The 19685-nt window shown below is 45.3% G+C and overlaps 1 protein-coding gene across 1 annotated transcript in view; it reads left to right on the top strand.

Moving 5' to 3' along the window:
• The window catches only part of Gatb (glutamyl-tRNA amidotransferase subunit B), a 74462-nt gene that overhangs the window by 40198 nt on the left and 14579 nt on the right, over positions 1-19685 (top strand). Inside the window, exons 7-10 of the mRNA XM_021157655.2 lie at positions 1446-1530; positions 4021-4065; positions 6172-6361; positions 16731-16864. Of these exons, the coding sequence (XP_021013314.1) occupies positions 1446-1530; positions 4021-4065; positions 6172-6361; positions 16731-16864 (454 nt within the window). The remainder of the gene's footprint in view (positions 1-1445; positions 1531-4020; positions 4066-6171; positions 6362-16730; positions 16865-19685) is intronic.

Genomic DNA, 19685 nt, shown 5'->3' with positions numbered 1-19685 from the left:
CTGGAGCACACAGTGGGGATTTCACTGATGACAGATGTATAATAATAGCTTACATAGAGCAGGCTAGCCCTAGGGGCAGTTCCACAGAAGTTAGAGACTGAGTCTGAGAGGAGGACATCTCAGAAGACTCAAAGTTAGTCTTTAAAGCTAGAGACTTCCGAAGAGGAGGGAGCGACTTAAAGGTGAATCCTGTTGGGTAAACGGAGATTAAAACCATCTGAAAGGACTATGGTCACCTTGCTACAGGCAAGATGTATAGAAGGCACTGGGTCCCAGGAGGTGTCATTCTCATCTGTATAAAATCTTGTGTCCCAAACCTGAAATGATAGCTAATTTTAATAAAGACACTTGGAGGGACATATTTTTAGAGAAAATTAAAGTGGTTCAAGAGGTAACTCGTGGGGCAGTAAGATAAGGGTGAAGACTGAGTGTCTCTGAAAGGGGACACAGTCAACCTTCTAAAGTCAGCAAAGGGGTGAGGGGGCTCATGCCCAGGCTTGTGAAGGACCTTCGACAAGAGTGAAGTTTGCTTTCACACTAGACATGCAGTGTTCAGAACTGTGCTGATCTAAAAGGTGGTTAACAGTGACCCAACAACAGGTAGGCAGAGCTTATGACTTACCTGCAATGGTGTACAGAGGAGCCCTCAGTATTTTTTAGCTGTCCCTAATCTTTTTGTTGTGTAAGTGCCCTCAACAGTCAGAATTCCACCTGTGTTCACACAGCCTAGCAGAACCAAAGCTTTGGCACCATGGGTTTAAGTCTCTAAGCCTGCAATTTTCCCACAAGGTTTTTCCAAATTCTGCTGGATGTTTTAGCCATCATCTCATGTCAATCAAGGAGAACACTCAGATGAGAGGAGGAATACAAATGGACCAGTCTGCTGCCTTTTAGCAGCTCAGATGAAAGGGTTGAGATTTGAGCAAGGAAGAGGAGTGGGAAGTTGGGGAAGGGCTTGGTTCTCAAAGGAGCTTAGCAGTTGCACTTTGATTATATTTGGCTGTGTTGATTAGAAAATAAAACGAAAAATCTGTATTCTCCTCTCAAAAGTGTTCATACATTTTTACTCATATTTCGTGTATAATTCTGGAGGTTAGCAGCCCATCTGCTGGTTATCACAGGATAAGGAATTTTAATGGCCACAATTCTAGATCTGTGGTCACTAGATCTACACATTAGTCCCAGCCCTTCTACCATGGTGTATACAGTGTGAACTAGGTTGATAATCTCTCTGAATTTGAGGTATTTGGAAAGGAGAGAGGGGGAAAGAGACAAGCTTCTTAAGGCCTTCCTAGTAGTGAGAAGAAAATACAGCCTGCAGGGGAGTGACCGTTGTAAGCAAGCTCCTGGATTGTTTTTAACTTAACGACTGAGAATGGTTCCTACTTATTGCCTGTATGGATTAAAGGTATTCAGAATATACTAACTTGCTGTGTTTTTCATAGACTATGAAATTCAGAGGCAAATCACTGAACTTGAGAATGGAGGTGAAATTCTGAATGAAACTCGTTCATTTGATTATAAGCTGGGGTGAGTTTGTATGGCTAAGCCTGTTGGCTTCAGCTCCATGACTGGGGTTCAGCCATGGACCATGTGACAAAAGTCCTTAGCTTGTCTGTAGCCCTAAGAGAATAGACCACTGCATGCCACTGCACCCCATAGAGATGAAACATGGTCTACTGGGGTCTGAGTCAGCTGGTGCAGGCTTACACAGAAGTGCTTGCTCTCAGGTCCTTGGTTCTCCTTGCTTTCAGCTTGTCTGCTTTGCGGCAAGAAATTTCATTCCCTTAAATAATGTGTCAGACTCCTTACAGCCTAAGCTTGATGTAGAGAAGAGCTGGTGATAGAACACTATACCAGTTACTTTCAAACGCAGCCTACAGAAGCACGTTTATTTCAGCCTGTGATTCCAGAGTCAGCATCCATAATGGCAAGGGAGGCGTAGCAGCAAGTGGGTGGGGCAGGGGACGGGGAGATCAAAGCTTCAAACACAAATCGAAGAGAGCAAAGTGGAAGTGTGGCAAAGCTATGAACGCTGAAAACCCACTCCAGTGACATACTCTGCCAAACAGCACTGCCAGCTGGGGACCAAGTGTTCAAAGATCAGAGCCTCTGGAGGGCATTCCGTGTTCAAACCACCTCAGATATGGTTTCTTACTTTAAAATTGTCTTTCTAAGTGTCTTAGTCAGGGTTTCTATTCCTGCACAAACATCATGACCAAGAAGCAGTTGGGGAGGAAAGGGTTTATTCTGCAGCTTACATTTCCATACTGCTGTTGATCACCAAAGGATGCAGGACTGGAACTCAAGCAGGTCAGAAAGCAGGAGCTGATGCAGAGGCCATGGAGGGATGTTCTTTACTGGCTTGCCTCCCCTGGCTTACTCAGCCTGCTCTCTTATAGAACCCAAGACTACCAGCCCAGAGATGGTCCCACCCACAAGGGGCCTTTTCCCCTTGATCACTAATTGAGAAAATGCCTTACCGTTGGATCTCATGGAGGCATTTCCTCAACTAAAGCTCCTTTCTCTGTGATAACTCCAGCTGTGTCAAGTTGACACAAAACTAGCCAGTACACTAAGCATTCTTTTCTTTGTTACTGTGTTTATATTTATGTAACTATTGCCTATGGAAATCTGAAAAGCTTGAATTTGCTTGCCCTTGATTGAGACAACCCTATGCCAGTCACTATTAAACTATAACAAATATTTGAGCTATTCAACTTATAAAGAGAGAAGGTTAATTTTGGTTCACAGTTTGAAAGTGTGTGATTGATTTGGCCTATAGTGTGGTATGTCCTATCTCAGACACATGGCTGAGCTACACTGCTTACTGTGTTGTCAGAATGCTGCCCAGTCTTGGTTGTTAGGTTGATTAGTGGAGCATCCCTCTGGGTGTGTCTGATGGTGTTTTTAATTTTTTTACACTCCATATCCCCCCCCCATCTACCCTCCAACTGTTCTACATCCCATATCTCCTCCCCACCCCCGTCTCCACGTGAATGTCCCCACCCCCAACCTCACCTGACCTCTAAATTCCCTGGGACCTCCAGTCTCTTGAGGGTTAGGTGCATTATCTCTGAATGAACACAGACCTGGCAGTCCTCTACTGTATGAGTGTTGGGGGCCTCATATCAGCTGATGTATACTGCCTGTTTGGTGATCCAGTGTTTGAGAGATCTCTGGGGTCCAGGTTGAGACTGCTGGTCCTCCTACAGGATCACCCTTCTCCTCAGCTTCTTTCAGCCTTCCCTAGTTCAACAACAGGGTCAGCTGCTTCTGTCCATTGGTTGGGTGCAAATATCTGCATCTGACTCTTTCAGCTGCTTGTTGGGTCTTTTAGAGGGCAGTCATGATAGGTCCCTTTTTGTGAGCATATCATAGCCTCAGTAATAGTGTCAGGCCTTGGACCTCCCCTTGAGCTGGATCCCACTTTGGGCCTGTAGCTGGACCTTCTATTCCTCAGGCTCCTCTCCATTTCCATCCTTGTAATTCTTTCAGACAGGAATTCTTTCAGAGATGTGACTGTGGGATGGCAATCCCTTACCTCACTTGATGCCCTGTCTTCCTGCTGGAGGTGGGCTCTATAAGTTCCTTCTCCCTACCGTGGGCAGTTCATCTAAGATTCTTCCGTTTGAGTCCTGAGAGTCTCTTACCTCCCAGGTCTCTGGTGCATTCTGGAGAGTCCCAACCCCCCAACCTCCTATTTCTTGAGGTTGCCTGTTTCCAATGTTTTCTGTTAGCCCTCAGGGCTTCAGTCCTTTTCCCCCACTCAATACCAGATCAGGTTCCTCTCTTCCCCCCATCCCCTGCCCCATCCACTTTCTCTCCCAGGTCCCTTCCACCCTCTCCACTTGTGCCATTTCTACTGGTAACTTCTTAATAGGACCAAGCCTTTCACACATGACCTTTGGGAGAAATGCTTGAGCTCCAGCCCCTCTCATAATAAGGCCCCTCTCTGCATGTGTCTAGCCAGGGCTGCATGCAGTGTTTGCTTAATGTTGTCTTATCTGACTGTTGCAGGTGCACCATGCCAATGAGAGACAAGGAAGGAAAACAAGACTACAGGTGAGCAGAACACCGACATATGTTTGAGAGTCTATTTCAAACCCATTTGAAAGTCAGCATAATGATCCTGGAGAATTTTGGAAACCACTTGCTGTTATTACATGATAGGAAATCAGGATTTCTTATTTTATGTTATATGTAAACTAGGAGAAGTGATATTTTCTTGACCTGTTAGCTGTAGAGTCTCTTGTTTCATAGGGCTTAGTTGCTGGAAGGTATCTGTTCCCAAACTTGTGTAATAAAGATGGTGTGGTCCAACCAAGAGGATGGCAAGCAAGGGTGGGTCTAGGCTTACATTTGGCAGTAGATCCCATTGAAATCCTTTGGGTGGAGGTCCCTTCCATCCTCAGTGGTACTCTCTCATTGCCAAGAGAAGCACATTGGGGCCGTAGGTTCATCAGTAGAGTCCTTGTTACATGGAAAAGGTTCTGTGTTGTGTTTCTAAACCAGAAGGATTAAGTATGTAACAGAAGATGTTCACATAAATAATAAGGAGAGGCTTAATATAAACCGAATCTTTTACTTTTTCTCATAGAGTTCAGCAGATTACAAAGATGGAAGCTTTAGCAATAAAGTTGTTGAAATTCTCTTTCCTTTGTGAAGTATGATATATCTTCATTGCCATACTCCTGTCATGCACCTATCAAAGTCAGGGATGTTTTGTTAGAGTGGTCTTCGAGATTCAGGCAATTTCACGAGACGTCATTATTCTCCCATTTTGCCACTCCCTGTAATTTCGTACTGAGCATGGAGTTTACCTTTTAACTCAGGCACTGGCTAGAGCCCCCAAGTTAGATGGCAGTGGGTCTCAAGAAGCCTCCCTTTGGGTTTGCCCTTACTTTCAGGGGACAGACTGGCCCTATCTGAGACTTGGTACCATGTTTAGGAATTACCCACACCTCTACTCTAGTTCCTCCCTGCATTTGTTGAGCATTCCCCGTTTTTACAGAAGCCCTTTGGCTCTCATGGGCAGAGGGGAAACAGTGCTGGTTCAGAACAGAGGGATATTTTTCTTTCATATGATTAATGCAGTACTGTGACCCGTCTGATTATTAACAATGGACTGTTTTTAGAGCAGCGTAGAATGGGAAGTCTTGTTGGAAGTGTCATTACGAACTTCCTCCCAGTCTTCTACCACTCATTTTATGTCCTTTACTACAACAGTGAACCAATAGTGCTACCTGTTTGTCTTAGTTAGGGTTTTCCTGCTGTGAACAGACACCATGACCAAGGCAAGTCTTATCAAAAAAACAACAACATTTAATTGGGGCTGGCTTACAGGTTTAGAGGTTCAGTCCATTATCATCAAGGTGGGAGCATGGCAGTATCCAGGCAAGCATGGCACAGGCAGAGCTGAGAGTTCTATGTCTTCATCCAAAGGCTACCAGTGGAAGACTGACTTCAGGCAACTAGGGTGAGGATCTTAAGCCCACACCCACAGTGACACAGCTATTCCAACAAGGCCACACCTCCAAATAGTGCCATTCCCTGACCCAAGAATATACAAACCATCACACTGTTATTCATTGAATTCATGGTTTACATGGGATTCCATCACTCACTGCTGTACATTCTGTGCATTTGTCCAGTGCCATGAACTGACCATTACACAGAACATGCTCACTGCCCTGATAGTAGCCCAGGCTCCACCCAGTCCCCCTTTGTCTCTCCCCACTAGCTTCCACATTTCATTTAGGCAAAGTCTGTTCTGATTCCTGATTCTCAAGAAGGGAAGAGCCCTGCCCTCTCTTCCCCATTGACTTCATTTACTGAAGAGTATTGCTAAAATAGAAATTTTAAAGTAGCAGAAAGTCATCTTACTGCCTCACAAGTAATTATTCTCTGGTCCACCAGCTTCCAGCCCCTCTGACTCTTTCCTTACTTGTATAGACCAGAATGTGGTTCAGTACTGTGTTCCTCTTTCTCCCATCTTTATTCTGTAATGTTGACGAATGCTTTTGCTGTGGTCTTTCGCTGGGACATTTAGAAACCTTTGCAAGCATTATGACTTTGTACCTAGCACAAAAGCATTCCTTTCATTGTTAGGCTTGTGGTTCTAACCAGTCCAGACACCCAGAATCAGATCTATCTGTTCTCTTTGTTTAGGTTTATGCCAGAGCCCAATCTGCCTCCCTTAGTGCTCTACGATGACACATCTCTGCCACAAGGTGCAGACTCTCAGCAGGTGATCAATGTTGACCAGCTTCGGGACATGCTCCCGGAGCTCCCCAGCGCAACCAGAGAAAGGCTGGTCCAGCAGTATGGGATGCTTCCCGAGCACAGCTTTGCATTACTGGTAAGTTTGCAGTGGATCAGAAATGAACCCAGCCTGGCAGCCTGGATGATGCTCCACAGTGGCCCCTGCAGGCACTGTCAGGCACATTTCTCCACTCCTCCTCTGAGAAGGGTAAGGCACTGTAACTTACCTGCTGCCCTTGACAGTACATGTTTGCCTGCTCCTCAGCACAGCAGGAAAGCAAGTAGAACCTCTGGCTGCCCATAGGAGCCATGGAGACTTGGAAGGTATTTCAAAGGTGATGGATGAATGTGTTCCCACATTCCTTCAGGACAAAAGACAAGCAGCCACTCTCCCCAAAAAATAGTGTTTAGGATTTCTAGATGTTTTAATGGCGTTGAGCCAAGACAAGGTGTGACTTTTCCCAAAGCTAGTTTCCATTTATCCTGGATAAAATGTTGCAGACTGACTAACCATCTCCATCCTGCGAAGCTTGAGGATGCCTCTTTGGGGCTAGTACGGAGTCTGATGCCCTTGAGGTAGCTTGGGGATTTTCCATCCTTTTCAGAACTACTTGGGGCTTTGTGGATCTCTTTGTTATGGCAACAGGAAAGTGATGCAGCTTCAGCGAGGGTGGCATTCTGTCACAGTTGTCAACTTGTCAACAGGAGAAAGTGGGATGTTGTTTTGTAGTTTTGGGTAGGTTTTGAGACAGGGTATCATGTAATCTTGGCTGGCCTTGAACTTCTATCATCTTCCAGAGCATCAAAACCTGTGAAAACTGGATTCTTGCTTTTTAAATGATCAATAATAAATATATGGGGTATAGGTATATGTATGTAAACATATATATTCAATAACCACAATATAGTGGTTTATAGTACACTAGGCAGTCTATTGCTTGCTGAATGGTTCTTTTTGTCCTAGTACGTCAGCTACTTTGAGAAGCACACTGTGCCTTATATAAGAATTCCTGATTTCTGACCAAGAGTGACTAAGCACATACGGCTGTTTGGTATTTTAGGTTAACCTAGAACTCAGAAAACCGCCTGCCTCTGCCTCCCGAGTGCTGGGATTAAAGGTGTGCACCACCACGCCCAGCTTGACATTAAGAATTCTTGTTGTAGATCAACCTTTCTTCATAAGAAAGGAGAAAGGACCTTCTAAAATCTTAAACACACAGCTATTTCACTCCCTTGAAAAGCAGCTCTTGAGATTGCCACACTTGGCCCCTGGAATGTTCCTGCCTCACTTTGCTGAATGAACTTTGTAAAGTTAGGTCTGTGCCCTAGTCTTCTCAGGGTCTAGCTGCAGTAGGCCTTGACTAATGCTGGACAATATCAAATAAGTAAATCTGTTTGAGTGGTTTATGGACCTTAGCAGGCACTACGTGGGGGAGGAGGGCAACATTGCCCCCCACCCTTCCTAGTGCTTATGTTTATTCCTGACACCATGGCTCATCAGCTCCCAGGGAGAGTGCAGTGGATAAACCAAGCACAGGAGCCCAGAGGCCATGGTGACCATGATGGTGACCATACCAAGAAGGAGGTGTGGTGTTTGTTTGTTTGTTTGTTTGTTTTTAATTTTTAAGATTTGTTTTCTTTAGTACATTTAAAGCATAATATTTATATATGGAAGATAATGTATTAGGTGACTGAAAAGATAAAAGGGTTTGTCCTTGAGATTTCCAGGATGGATGAGAATATGAGACTGGAACAGACAGAGAATGATTCAGACAAATTGTTTCTCGAAATTAGGCAGCCTGAGCCCTTTATGACTCCATAATCGTTGGAAGCTGAGTTACTCATAACATTCCCGAAAATGATATGTTCATGTTTTTTGCCTCCATCAGAAGCACAACAGATTGCTGAGAAGGGCAGATGCACAAATCTAATGAACCATCTTTCAATTTAAAGCATGCCCAGGAGTAGTCATTAAATAAATGGCGGTGGTAGAGGTGTGCTCTCAGGGCTCCCACTCCAGCACAGGGCCTTTGGACTTCTTATTTAATTAAGGAGTGTATGCATACCACCCCACCCCTCGCATACACACTCCCTACATAGGAAAAACTTTCAGAATCCAGCTCACTTTTAATTTATCTTGCCATTTTCCTATGTAGTAAACACTTAATTATGTTTTGTTAGTGTTATCTCTGATATTTACAGAACTCTTGCTAATACCCCTTAGCATGTACTGTCTTATCAAGCACATAGTAGGTCTTCATTGGCTGGACAGATGCCAGCATGAATAGGGTACCGTTGCATTGCACATAAGACTCCTTAGAGTAGTCATATTCCTGACAGATTCTGGATACTAGATAGACCTAAGCCACCTTTGACAACCCAGCAGTGTCGTGTGGGCTATGCACATGTCACTAGACCCTTGCTGAGAAGACTCAGATGGCTGTGCCAGCCATGTTCTGTCTCAAGTCTCTTGGTCTCAGACTCTTATGTTCTAGCTTTGTTTTATTAGCAGATTATTCTGAGTCTGCACTTCTCTCCTAGACAGTCCGGAGAGTCCCTTTTCAAAAGGAAACCTGTATACTGATTTTCTTTACCCACATTCAGATCTTGCGCTGCTGAAGACTTCAAGTTCCTAAGCTAACCTTGTTCCCCTATCTTAGTCAAATGCCATACTGAGATATAGAGGCTGAGGTCTGGGGATTAGGGTTCTGGAAAGCAGAGATTCTGGTAGCAGAGCAAGACCTGTGGGTGCTGGGAGAACTGTTAGGGTTGTTAGAGTTGCTGGTTTTCATGGGAACACTGCTTCCCAGTGTCTCACTTCAGTCAGGGAACACAAATGGCAGCCATTTGCCTACCATATGCAATGTATTTAAAGGCAGCTTGCTTACAGCGTGCTGCCATTTATTAGCTCTGCTTCAGACAGCTCTCAAGGCAGATCTAGTGGCTCTCCTGTCCTAGGTGAGTACGTATAACCTTTTTGCTTAAGGAACGTTCATACTCATCTTGGGTGATGCTCTATGTTTCTGAGCTCCACGTGCTGCTTGCACACACGCTGTGCTGCCATGCCAGGTAGAGATAGTGTTGTCTAGGTAATGACTGCTCTTGACTGCCTTTGCTTCACTAGTGGAGGAAATTGAGCTTTTACTTTTGCTAAAACTTAATGCTTTATACAGTCCATGGTTGTTTTAGGAAGCTCAATCAGAAAGTACAAGTTCATTGAAGCTTTTAGCCACTCTTGTTGGTTTCGAAGACGCCAGACTGTCCTATAAATAAACATACAATGTTGCCTACTGCATTTTCTGAAAATCAGTCAACTGTAATGAAAAATGAACAGCGCAAGACATGCCGATTTTCCAAGTGGAAAAATTAAAGCGGTACCGTGAACTGTCTTCTGCATCTTCATTTATTTTGTTTCTTAAACTTTCTGCTGGAGGTGCATGGGTCCTTTGGTCTGAGTCATTGAGACTCACTCTTCCTACCTAGGGTAGTTGGTAGGGCTTGTGGGGTTGCCTGAGGCCCTGTGTTGTGGAGCCTGGCTTACAGAGCAGGATGTGCTGTGAGCTCTGGTGCAGCTGGCTGAGGACGTGAGCAACAGATGAGAGATGACTCATGGCTTCGGTAGAGGAGTGGCAGGTGCAGCAGGTCTAGGTCAGGTTGTGAGGGCTGCTGCGTCTGCCGTGTCCTGTCCCAGTGCACAGGCTTCACCATGGCCTCTTACTCTCCATGCTTTGTGTAGTCCCACCCAGCTAAAGCTCTCACATCCAACACAGGCAGTCAGAGCTCCCCACTTCCCAGCTGGAAGAGGAGAAGGTGACTCACACCCCAAAGATGGTACTAGACAGCAGAATCTTCCTTGAATCTAAAAAGATTCCAAAGAGAATTCAGTGGACTTCTGGAGTATGCTTCCAGGGAAAGGAGAGTTGATATTAGGCAACATCCAAACATGGCTCACTGACAGCGTGCTAAGCAGTTTATAAGAATCCAGCCTGGTCCCCATGAATCTGTAGGAAAACATGGTATCACCCCACCTACCCTCTAGTCAGTAACCTGTGCTACCTTGTGTGAGTCAGGCTCTGTATTCAGCCTCCAGACTTGTCACCTCATGAGGACAGCTTCATTTTCTCCATGGAAAGTGATAATCCTTTGATTCTGACATCATAGAAAAGGTTAAGGTGTCTCGCAAAGGAACAGAAGGTATTGCTGGTTGTTAATGAACTGGTTTTGAAGTGTTTGCTTTAGGTTTCTTGTAAGTTAGAAAGAACCTGGTTTTGCTTTGTGGATGAATTACCCATAAAACAGTCCCCATGCCAAATTTCTCTATGTCCTCCGTATAATACCTTTTGCTATCATATCTGAAACTATATTGACTGATTTTAGCCTCTTCAGGCTCTTATGGTGCAAAATTGTCATCTTTTAACTACTGCTGAAGAAACATCCATTCGGTCAACATTGTAGCATGCCATATTCCAGCTCCACGCAATTCTTCATTTTATAAACTGCATCTGGGATTGCCAGCTTAAGGGTGCTTTGCAATTACTCCATGCTCTGGGGAAAAAAAAAAAATTCTTGTAAAGTAGAACAGAAAAGATAGATCTTCTAACTCTACTGCAAAAATATAGCTTCATTCCTCTTAGACGGAACCTCCTAGAGAGGATGTTCTGGGCTCCAGGGCATTTGGCCCCATGTGTTTGCTGGTTGAAGAAAAAGTGTTGGGAGTGGAGAAGTCCTAGTCCCAGTTGAGGGACCCTGAGAGGCCTGTGTCTCCATCTCATTCTCACACTTGATTTCCTGTTTGTGGAATAATATATTGGGCACAACAAAAGATTTTATTTCAGGCTTCAGACAAGCAAAGCTCCATGTGCATCCATACTGCTCTCTACTGCCTTTATGCTCCACAGCACCTTTACAGTGCTGCGCAGAGCTCCTGCTGAGTGACCCAGGTTCTCTTGGTTGGACTAGTTGGAATGTGTCTGTTGCCAGAGCTGATTTCTTAGCAGCTTGCTTTGTGGGCTCCATTCTTGCAGCTGCAGTTCCTGCTGCCATTCTGCTGCCTATGTTTATTACCTTAATTATTTATATTTGATTATTCAATAGATATGTTTGTTCCCAACTGATTTTCTGCAAATTCTCTCCCAGAAAAAATATATTTTCAAGAACCAAAGTAAGTTTTACATTGGTTTAAAGGCACTCTGCAAAGAGCCTATGTTCAGATTAGAATATGTGTGCTTTGGGTTGTGCTGGGGACACAGCATGAGTGACATTGTTGAGGTTTGCTCAGATTTTAGAAGCTCTCACAGCCTGTGGGAGCAACACTGGGTAAGAATGGTAAGGACTAAGAGAGAAGGCAGGGCGACGGTTGTCTGTGCCTAGCAAGGTCTGAAGGTCACACCAGGGCTCACAGTGCTGATTTGGCGCTTCCATGGGCCCTTATGCATTCAGCTGAGTATTGGGCCCTTATGCATTCAGCTGAGCAGTGTTCAGGATTCTCTGGCTTTCTTCTGTCTTCCCAGGTGAGGCCTATGTCCCAGGCCAGCCTCACACTGCCAGATCACTTGGTTTCCCACTCACAGGGCTTTTACCAAAGATTGTCACTCCAGAGACAAGCACACTCACATCATAGACCTAAGGCACCTACTGGAATGGAATGCACATTCTAGTCCCTCATTTTGTTATACAATGTCTACTTTCTGGCCTAAAAGCATTGCTAGTATAGCCTATTTTACTTCATCTCCACCCTGGACTCGAGCATTTTTCTTATTCTCAAGGCCATGATTTACAAAGTTGTTTGATTTGAGTTTTGTTTTTCTCACTTTATAAGAATGACCAGAGCCACTGGTATAATGAAGGCATAACACAGTCTCTGTGATTATATAGGTGATGGGCCCTTAAACGTCTGCACAGATGTTCAGAGCTGTGCTCCTCACACCCTTGTCACCAGAGGCCCAAAATCTACTTTGAACTCCATAGAGTGCCACATAGTGACATGTTAGATCCTTACATAGTTGAAGAAACCATTGCTGTTCATATATGGTGGGTGTGGGCCTTCTGGGTAGTCATCTTACCACATCAGATATGAGCTGCACAGTTAGCTATAAAGCTGCCACCTGACTTACCAGCAGTAGAGTGCAGTAATTGAGTATACTTAATATACACACTAATGAAAGAGAACGGGACTCTCAAATTACCAGGAGGAACCTAAACATAGTGCAGCGTCAGAGCCTTCATGGACACATCATTTCTCTAGTTGAGGGGAAGAGGTGTTGCTGAAGAGAAGCACATGCGGTTTCTGGCCATCCGGTCCTCTGGAGACCAGGGTAGCATGGGGGGTGGGTGTGCCACTGTCTTTCTTCCTGACCTGAGGATAGATGTATCATGCCACAGGGCCTGGGAATACTTTGGCAAAGACAGATAGTAAACTTGCTACTTTCTTTGTCTAGTTTCTAAGGTGGCTGATTGGGGTAATCTGTGACATCTTTAATATGTCAGGAACTTGTGAACAGCTGACAGACACAAAATAATAGAAGTCCTGGGAACATCTCTTCTGTGGACAAGGCTCACATTGTGCCTCATTTTCAGTCCCCAGAAAGGCAGCTGACGGGCTTACTTCTTCACAGACAGAGTCCCAGAGTTGGAGAGCTCAGCCGCAGACCGCTGCTGCTCTCTGGGTAACCTCTAGCCCAGGAGTGCCTCAGTGGCCTCACCTGCAGAAGCCCTGATCATCGGCTCATGGGTCTAAGTTAGCCGGAAGTATGAGCGTGAGGGTACCTGCATTATTGTCATTAGAAGTGGCAGCCATATGCAGCTACCCACAGGACCTATGCTGTTGTCTATGTCAAACAGGTACAGTAGTTGTATCTCGCCTAATCTATATTCTCAAGGTTGAGTTACAGTCAACTGTGGTGTAGCAAATGGGAAATTCCAGAAATAAAACAATTTATAGCCGGGCGTGGTGGCGCACACCTTTAATCCCAGCACTCGGGAGGCAGAGGCAGGCGGATTTCTAAGTTTGAGGCCAGCCTGGTCTACAAAGTGAGTTCCAGGACAGCCAGGGCTATACAGAGAAACCCTGTCTTGAAAAACCAAAAATAAAAAAAATTATAAGTTAAAAATCCTTCTATTATATTTTTCTGTTTTATTGTTGTTAGTCTTACTGTGTCTAATTTATAAATTATGCATCATGGGTATGCATATGTACGGAAACCTGTAGGGTTTAGCAGCCTCTGAGCTTTCAGACATCCCTGCTGGTCTTGGAATCTGATCGTGATGAACTGCAGCACAGATACCATATTTAGTAAATGCTCTTGAGAGCCCTCGACCAGCCTTGAATTGCTAATCCAAGGTCCCTGTCACTTAAGCAGCTGCTCAGCTGGTGTCTCCAGGGCTTGTCCTGAGTACCACCAGGCAGCTGTCTGTATCAGGTCTCATTCTACCAAGAAGTACAGCCCAGCCTTGGTTTGGGACCAGAGTCAGGATCACAGGATATGTGACTTAGAACAAGACATAAAGTTGAGAAATCTGCCTTCATCCTGTTTCATCTGGATGGTCTTCCAACATTTCATCATCTCTAAAGGTAGACTACAAGAAACAGTTTATAAGCAGATTGCTTCCAGGGCTCAGTGCAAGGTGAACTGATGCTTCTCCCAGAGCAAGCAGTGTGCGCAAGGTTACACCTCCATTTTGCCTCTCAGCAGCATTGGTTAGTTGGCCAGTCCATAGTAATTGAGGGTTCCTATGTAGTGTCTAAGCAGCTGACCCAGTGTTGGCTCTATGTATAATTGAATGCTTTGAGAAATGAGATTTAAAAGAAGCAAAGATGCTTTGCAGTTGAAGATTGCCTGATAGCAGGCATAGGACAGGCTTTGTGGCCCTTGCTGCTTTAGACATCTCTGAAGCTACATTTGGAGTCATGTCAGCCATGAGGCTTGACCTGCTGCATGGCTGAATTTTGGATAGACTGTTGTTTGGCGGAAGATGTTAGTGGAGTGGCCTTGCTTCACCACTCTCAATAGGGTTTTTATTTAGGAGAATTACCAGTCCACTGTTTTCCTCACAAAGCCAGATGGCTGGGCTGCCATATTCATCAGAGATTTCAGAGATCTGTTCCAGGCTTATTACTGTGTGCCAACCTCGTGGATCTAAGAAAACTGTCAAGAAGCAGCAGGTGTGTGTGCGTGTGCGTGTGCATGTGTGTGTGTGTGTGTGTGTGTGTGTGTGTGTGTGTATATGTGTGTGTGTTCTCTCCTTAGAAAGTGGACACCTGCTCTAAAGGGCAGTCCCTGTGCAGCTCTAATTGATCAGTCATTCTTTAGGTGGTGGCAGCTGCAGCAGCCTCAGCCCCTTGCAGCCTCACTCCCTGTAGCTCACTCTGTTGCCATTGCTAGTTTCACATCATCTTTAAATTTTGCACTGAAACCTGTATCCCCCAGTGAAGTAGAGTTCCAGCTCAGAGAGGCTTCATCACAGCACTGGCATGAGAAGACAAACAGAAATCTGACTCACAGGGTTATCCATCCAATAATAAAACCGCCCAAGGGTAAAAGAGAAGTTATCCATCACATCCCAGCCACTCAGCCAAGCTGTCAGGCTTTAGTGCAGTTTTTCTAGGTGGATTTTGGAAAACTTTCCTTGCAAAACAAGGTTGTTGCAAGGAAAACCTTGCAAAAGGTCCTGACAGCTCATCCTACCAGTGGGCTAACCTGTCTGAGTGAGAACAGGAAAGATTCTGCCTGCCCAGGGTGAGCCACATAACTCTTCCTTCCCTCCCCAGTGACTTGTGAACCAGTGGAGAAGTTTGAAGACTTTCCAGAAGTTAAGCAACACATCTTCGCGTTACCTGGGTTGCCTTTATCTATAGTCAAGTTTGGGCTGCTGAGGTGGCCTTTGCCCTAGTTTAGCATGAGCAGAATAATAGTGGTGGCTCAAAAGGAGATGCAAGCAATGATTGTGGGATTATTCAGTAGGCTTGTCACCAGAGAATTCATCAGTTAAAGGCCGTGTAGGTGCTTTTTATTGTGGAATGTCTACTGTAGTAGCTGTGTGCAGATGTACGTATTAAACTTCAACAGTAGCTAAAGTTTGAGTGCACTTTGTTAGTATGTCTCACTTTTTAGTATCTTGGTTTTCTAGAATGGTCATTTGCTTAATGAAGAATTCTTTGGGGAAAGGGTTATGAGTTTAGCTGAAGAGTAAACATAAGAATATTTCAAGAATAATATTGTATAATTTGAATTTCAGTGGGTAAGAAAAATATGCTGCTTAAAAGTATGCATCTGGAGACCTGAGAGATGACTCAGTGGTGGGAAGTACATTCTGCTCCTGCAGAGGACCTGACGTCACTGCCTACAGCCGACATAGCACATACGTGTACATACTGCAGTGTGTGTGTGTGTGTGTGTGTGTGTGTGTGTGTGTGTGCGCGCACACACACACAACTTAAAGTAAACCTATTAAACCTACCATCTGATTTTGGAGGTTTAAATCTCTACTACAAATAGGACATGTTTTTATTTTTCTTACAGAAGTATTAGGGCTAGCTTAATCACTGTGAGTTGATGAGTAGCATACAACTTGATGAGTGTCTTAGCTGCTCTCATGCATAATTGTGGCAGTACCTAGTACTTAAAGGTGAGCATGGTACAACAGAGGATGAGCGTTCACATGTGATTTATAGTGGGCACTTGGTGCCAAGAGACCCCAGTGCCATACACTGGCTCTTACTAAGAGTCTTCTGTGGCTAGAACCTACATGTCTGTACTTACCAGAGTGAACGCAAGGAGCATGCCCTAACTCCTACTGCAGTCCAGAGTGGGGCAAGCAGGAAAGCCCGGAGAAGTCTCCTCATTGGTCCAAGCTGGTGAATATCTTGTGGAGCATGAGAAGAGGGGAGGCCACCACTCCAAGCTTAGCTCAGAAGTCAGAGGCTTCCTCTACCCACCGTGGAGCTAGTCTCACTGGGTCACACATATACATCTTCTTGCTTGGTTTGGAACAGTCTAGCATCATTGCCTATCTCTCAGGACAACGTGATGAATACAGGTGGCTATGTTCCATCTGTTACCTCCTTTGGTAGTGGTCACCAAGGCATCTAGAAGGGGACAGGAGAGAAAGGTCATCAAAGTCAAGCCATGTAAGTCTACTTCACTACCCTGAGGGACAGCAAGTTCAGAAGAGAGTAGATGTCACTATCCTCCTGTCCATGATGGTAGGCACTCTAAAATATAAGTATACTCCCTTTAAAATATGCTTGTATGGATTCTGAGTGGCAGTAGAAGGATCTTTATGTTTGCTGAAGTAAAGAGACTGCTCTTGTGACAGCTCAGTGTTTCAGAAGGAAGAGTAGATGTCCTGTAGCAGCAGAAGGCAGTGGTTTCCAACTGCCTTCCAAATGCCGGTCTTTACATTGAGGGAGGAGTGTAGGTACGTACATATGCACAGACACATATATACCTTTTTTTTTTTTTTAACAGAATGAAGTTGGCCTACTGGAATTCTTCCAGAATGTGATAAAAGAAACTAGGACAGAGCCAAAAAAGGTGACTAACTGGGTCCTGAACACTTTTCTGTGCTATTTAAAGCAACAGAATCTTGCAGTCAGTGAAAGGTGAGTGAGGTCTGGGGATTTCTTTCTTTCTGTATCATGAACTCTGTCCAGAGGCAATTGAAATAGGACAGGGTAAATTTTTTACTCTGCCTGTTCTCCCTCAGGGTCCCCTAACAAGATGACAAACAATCCCCTTTGAGTTCTACATTCTAAAAATAGTAGCCAGCCCATCTGGAAATCCACTGTGCTCAGATCCCTGATAGTACACTGTGTCTGCACACTGTGCCAGGGCTTAGTAGCTTGAGGATGAACAAGACAAGGAATTGGCTCCCTGTGGCTTTTACAGACCCATAAGACAGCCACTCTTCTCAGTCTGATCCTGGTGTGCTGGAGGCATGCGCATGGCACTGTGAAGCACAAATCTGGTGTCCGTGTGGGATGCAGGGAAATCACTCTAGACTTCCCTTAGGACATGATTCAAGACGCAAGACCAAAGGACTTTGGATTGCTGAGCAAATGGGAGTGTGGGTTACAAACATCTCCAAGTACCATGATCAGACAAGCAGCCAGCCATGTGAGCTCCGAAAACCCAAAGGCCCTGGCGGGCTGAGGTGGGCAGGTGACGGGCTGGAAGATTTTCAGGCCAAACTGGATCACAGGTCCACTCCAATTCATACTGGAGGATTGTGGCATGTATTAATAGCTTGGGCACTTAAAACAAAGTATCCCGAAGGAGTTCCTTATTTTCCACAGTTCTACAGGCTGAGAAGAACAGCAATCAGGGCTGACCTGTTAACTTGCTGGACCTCAGATGGCTATCAGCATGGCCTATTATCACATGATGGGGTGTTGGGGAGAGAGAGAGAACATTTTCTGGTATCTTCTTAGAAGATTCCTAATCCCATTGTGGAGCCCACCCTCATGACTTCATCTTACCACAGTCACTCGATGAAGATTCTTCCTTCTCATGCCATCACATCAGAGGGTTACAGCTTCACACTGGTGTGTATTGTCAGTGTGGGTCCAATTCAGTCCTTGGCAAAGTAAGAGAGCAGTCAGCTTGTCTAGTAGGAGGAATCTCAGTAGGGAGAGACTGCAGATGAGCAGTGCCCTTGAAAGGTCTGTGCCTAGATGACAGTAGCCTGGCTAAAATGAGATATACCAAGAAGGGAAGTGTTCTCTCACACACACAGGGCTTCTCCATTCCTCACTTGGGCACCAAGGTGAGATAATGGCTGTCTTTTGAGGTCTGGTAGGAGCCGAAAGAACAGTGAAGACAGGGTCTAGGGAGGATGCTCTGAGTTGAGCTGCTGGTAAGACAGACACCAAATGGGATGTGCAGCAGTCACAGCACATGGACCCACAGCTGAGCAGAATGCCTAGGGATGTCCATTGAGAGTTCCCACTTGTTCCATCCGCACACTTGTTAGGGCTCAGCCTTGTAGTAACCAGGGAAGAACAGCCCACAGGACAGGCCCAGGCATGTCTCTGAGAGAAGCCAGTTACAACAGTGAAGCAGCAAAGAATGGGTCAGAGAGGAAAAGACAGCACCTGACTCGCTGAGGACAAGCTGGGTTACTAAGGCATTCACAGGGTAAAGTTGTTCCTGACCTAGAACACTCATGGAAATGTTGAGGTGAGACCTGGAGTCACATGATGCTGTGGAGTCGATGGTGCATGTGGCAGTCTGTGAATGTAGCGAAGAGTCCTTGGGAAGACACTGGCCAGGGCTGGCTGAGGATGGATCCTGTGTCTCTCTCAGAAGCAGGACAAAGAAGGGGATAGACAAACTGCTGAGGAGTAGAAGGACTACCAGGTATCCCAGAATTCAAAGGAAAGAGTGAGGGACTGGGGAGATAGATAGCTCATGTGGTACAAACATGGGGACATGAGTTTGGATGCTCAGCTCCCATGTGAAAGAAGCTGGGTACAGTGGCCATGGCTGTTATCCAGAGATGAGGAAGGAGAAATAATAGCAGGATCTCTGAGCCCCATAGTCTAGCCAGTCACTGAACCCTGTGTCTCAGAGAGACTTTGTCTTTAAAAATAAGCTGTAGAGCTTTGGAGGAAGAGACCTAGCATGGGCCTTTGGCTAGTGCGTGCACATCTGCATGTGTGTATATGCGTACCTATGCCTTAGTTTATTGCCATGGATAGACACCAGGACCAAGGCAACTTACAAAAGAAAGCATTCAATCGAGGCTTGCCTACAGTTTCAGAGGGCAAGCCCATGATCGTCATGGTGGGAAGCAGGGCATCAGGCAGGCATGGTGCTGGAGCAGAAGCCGAGAGCTCACATCCGATCTGCAAGGCAGAGAGGGAGAGGGAGAGAGAGAGAGATGAACCTGTAAAAGAACTTGTCCTCCAAACTACTAAAACCTAAAAACATGCACATACCCAAATGAGCAACAGGCTTAAATATGGAGTGGGTGAGAGGGTTTCATTGTGGCAGCTAGGATGATGGCAAGGCCCTGTTAAGGTCTCCATGGAAGGGGAGGCTAGGCCAGTGGGTATGGCATTACCTTGGCACATCCCATTGCTGTGTCAAACACTAGGCACTGTGGCCTGAACTCCCACAGCAGCCTTTGCCTTTCTTTCTCTCACCCATTTCCCCCAGGTGTAACCTTGACCTTCAGAAACTCCACACCTTACACTTGAGCCAGTAAGAGCCCAGAGTCAGGGGGAGGACAGGAGAAAATGTGTGGTCAGGGGCAAGTGTCTAGAAGTCTGCTTGCTGACTACACTCACCTGCCCACAGTCCTTTTACCACCCTGAAGACATTCTTGTTGACCTAACTGGACTGTGTGATAATCAATGGATATGTGGCATAAATAAGAAAAAAAGGGAAGAAAGGAAGGATGGAAGACAGACAAAAAGGCTG

This window comes from Mus caroli, unplaced genomic scaffold (assembly GCF_978045245.1).
Source record: "Mus caroli unplaced genomic scaffold, Mus_caroli_1 scaffold_3, whole genome shotgun sequence".
NCBI lineage: Eukaryota > Metazoa > Chordata > Mammalia > Rodentia > Muridae > Mus > Mus caroli.
This window is presented reverse-complemented; position numbering and strand designations above follow the sequence as displayed.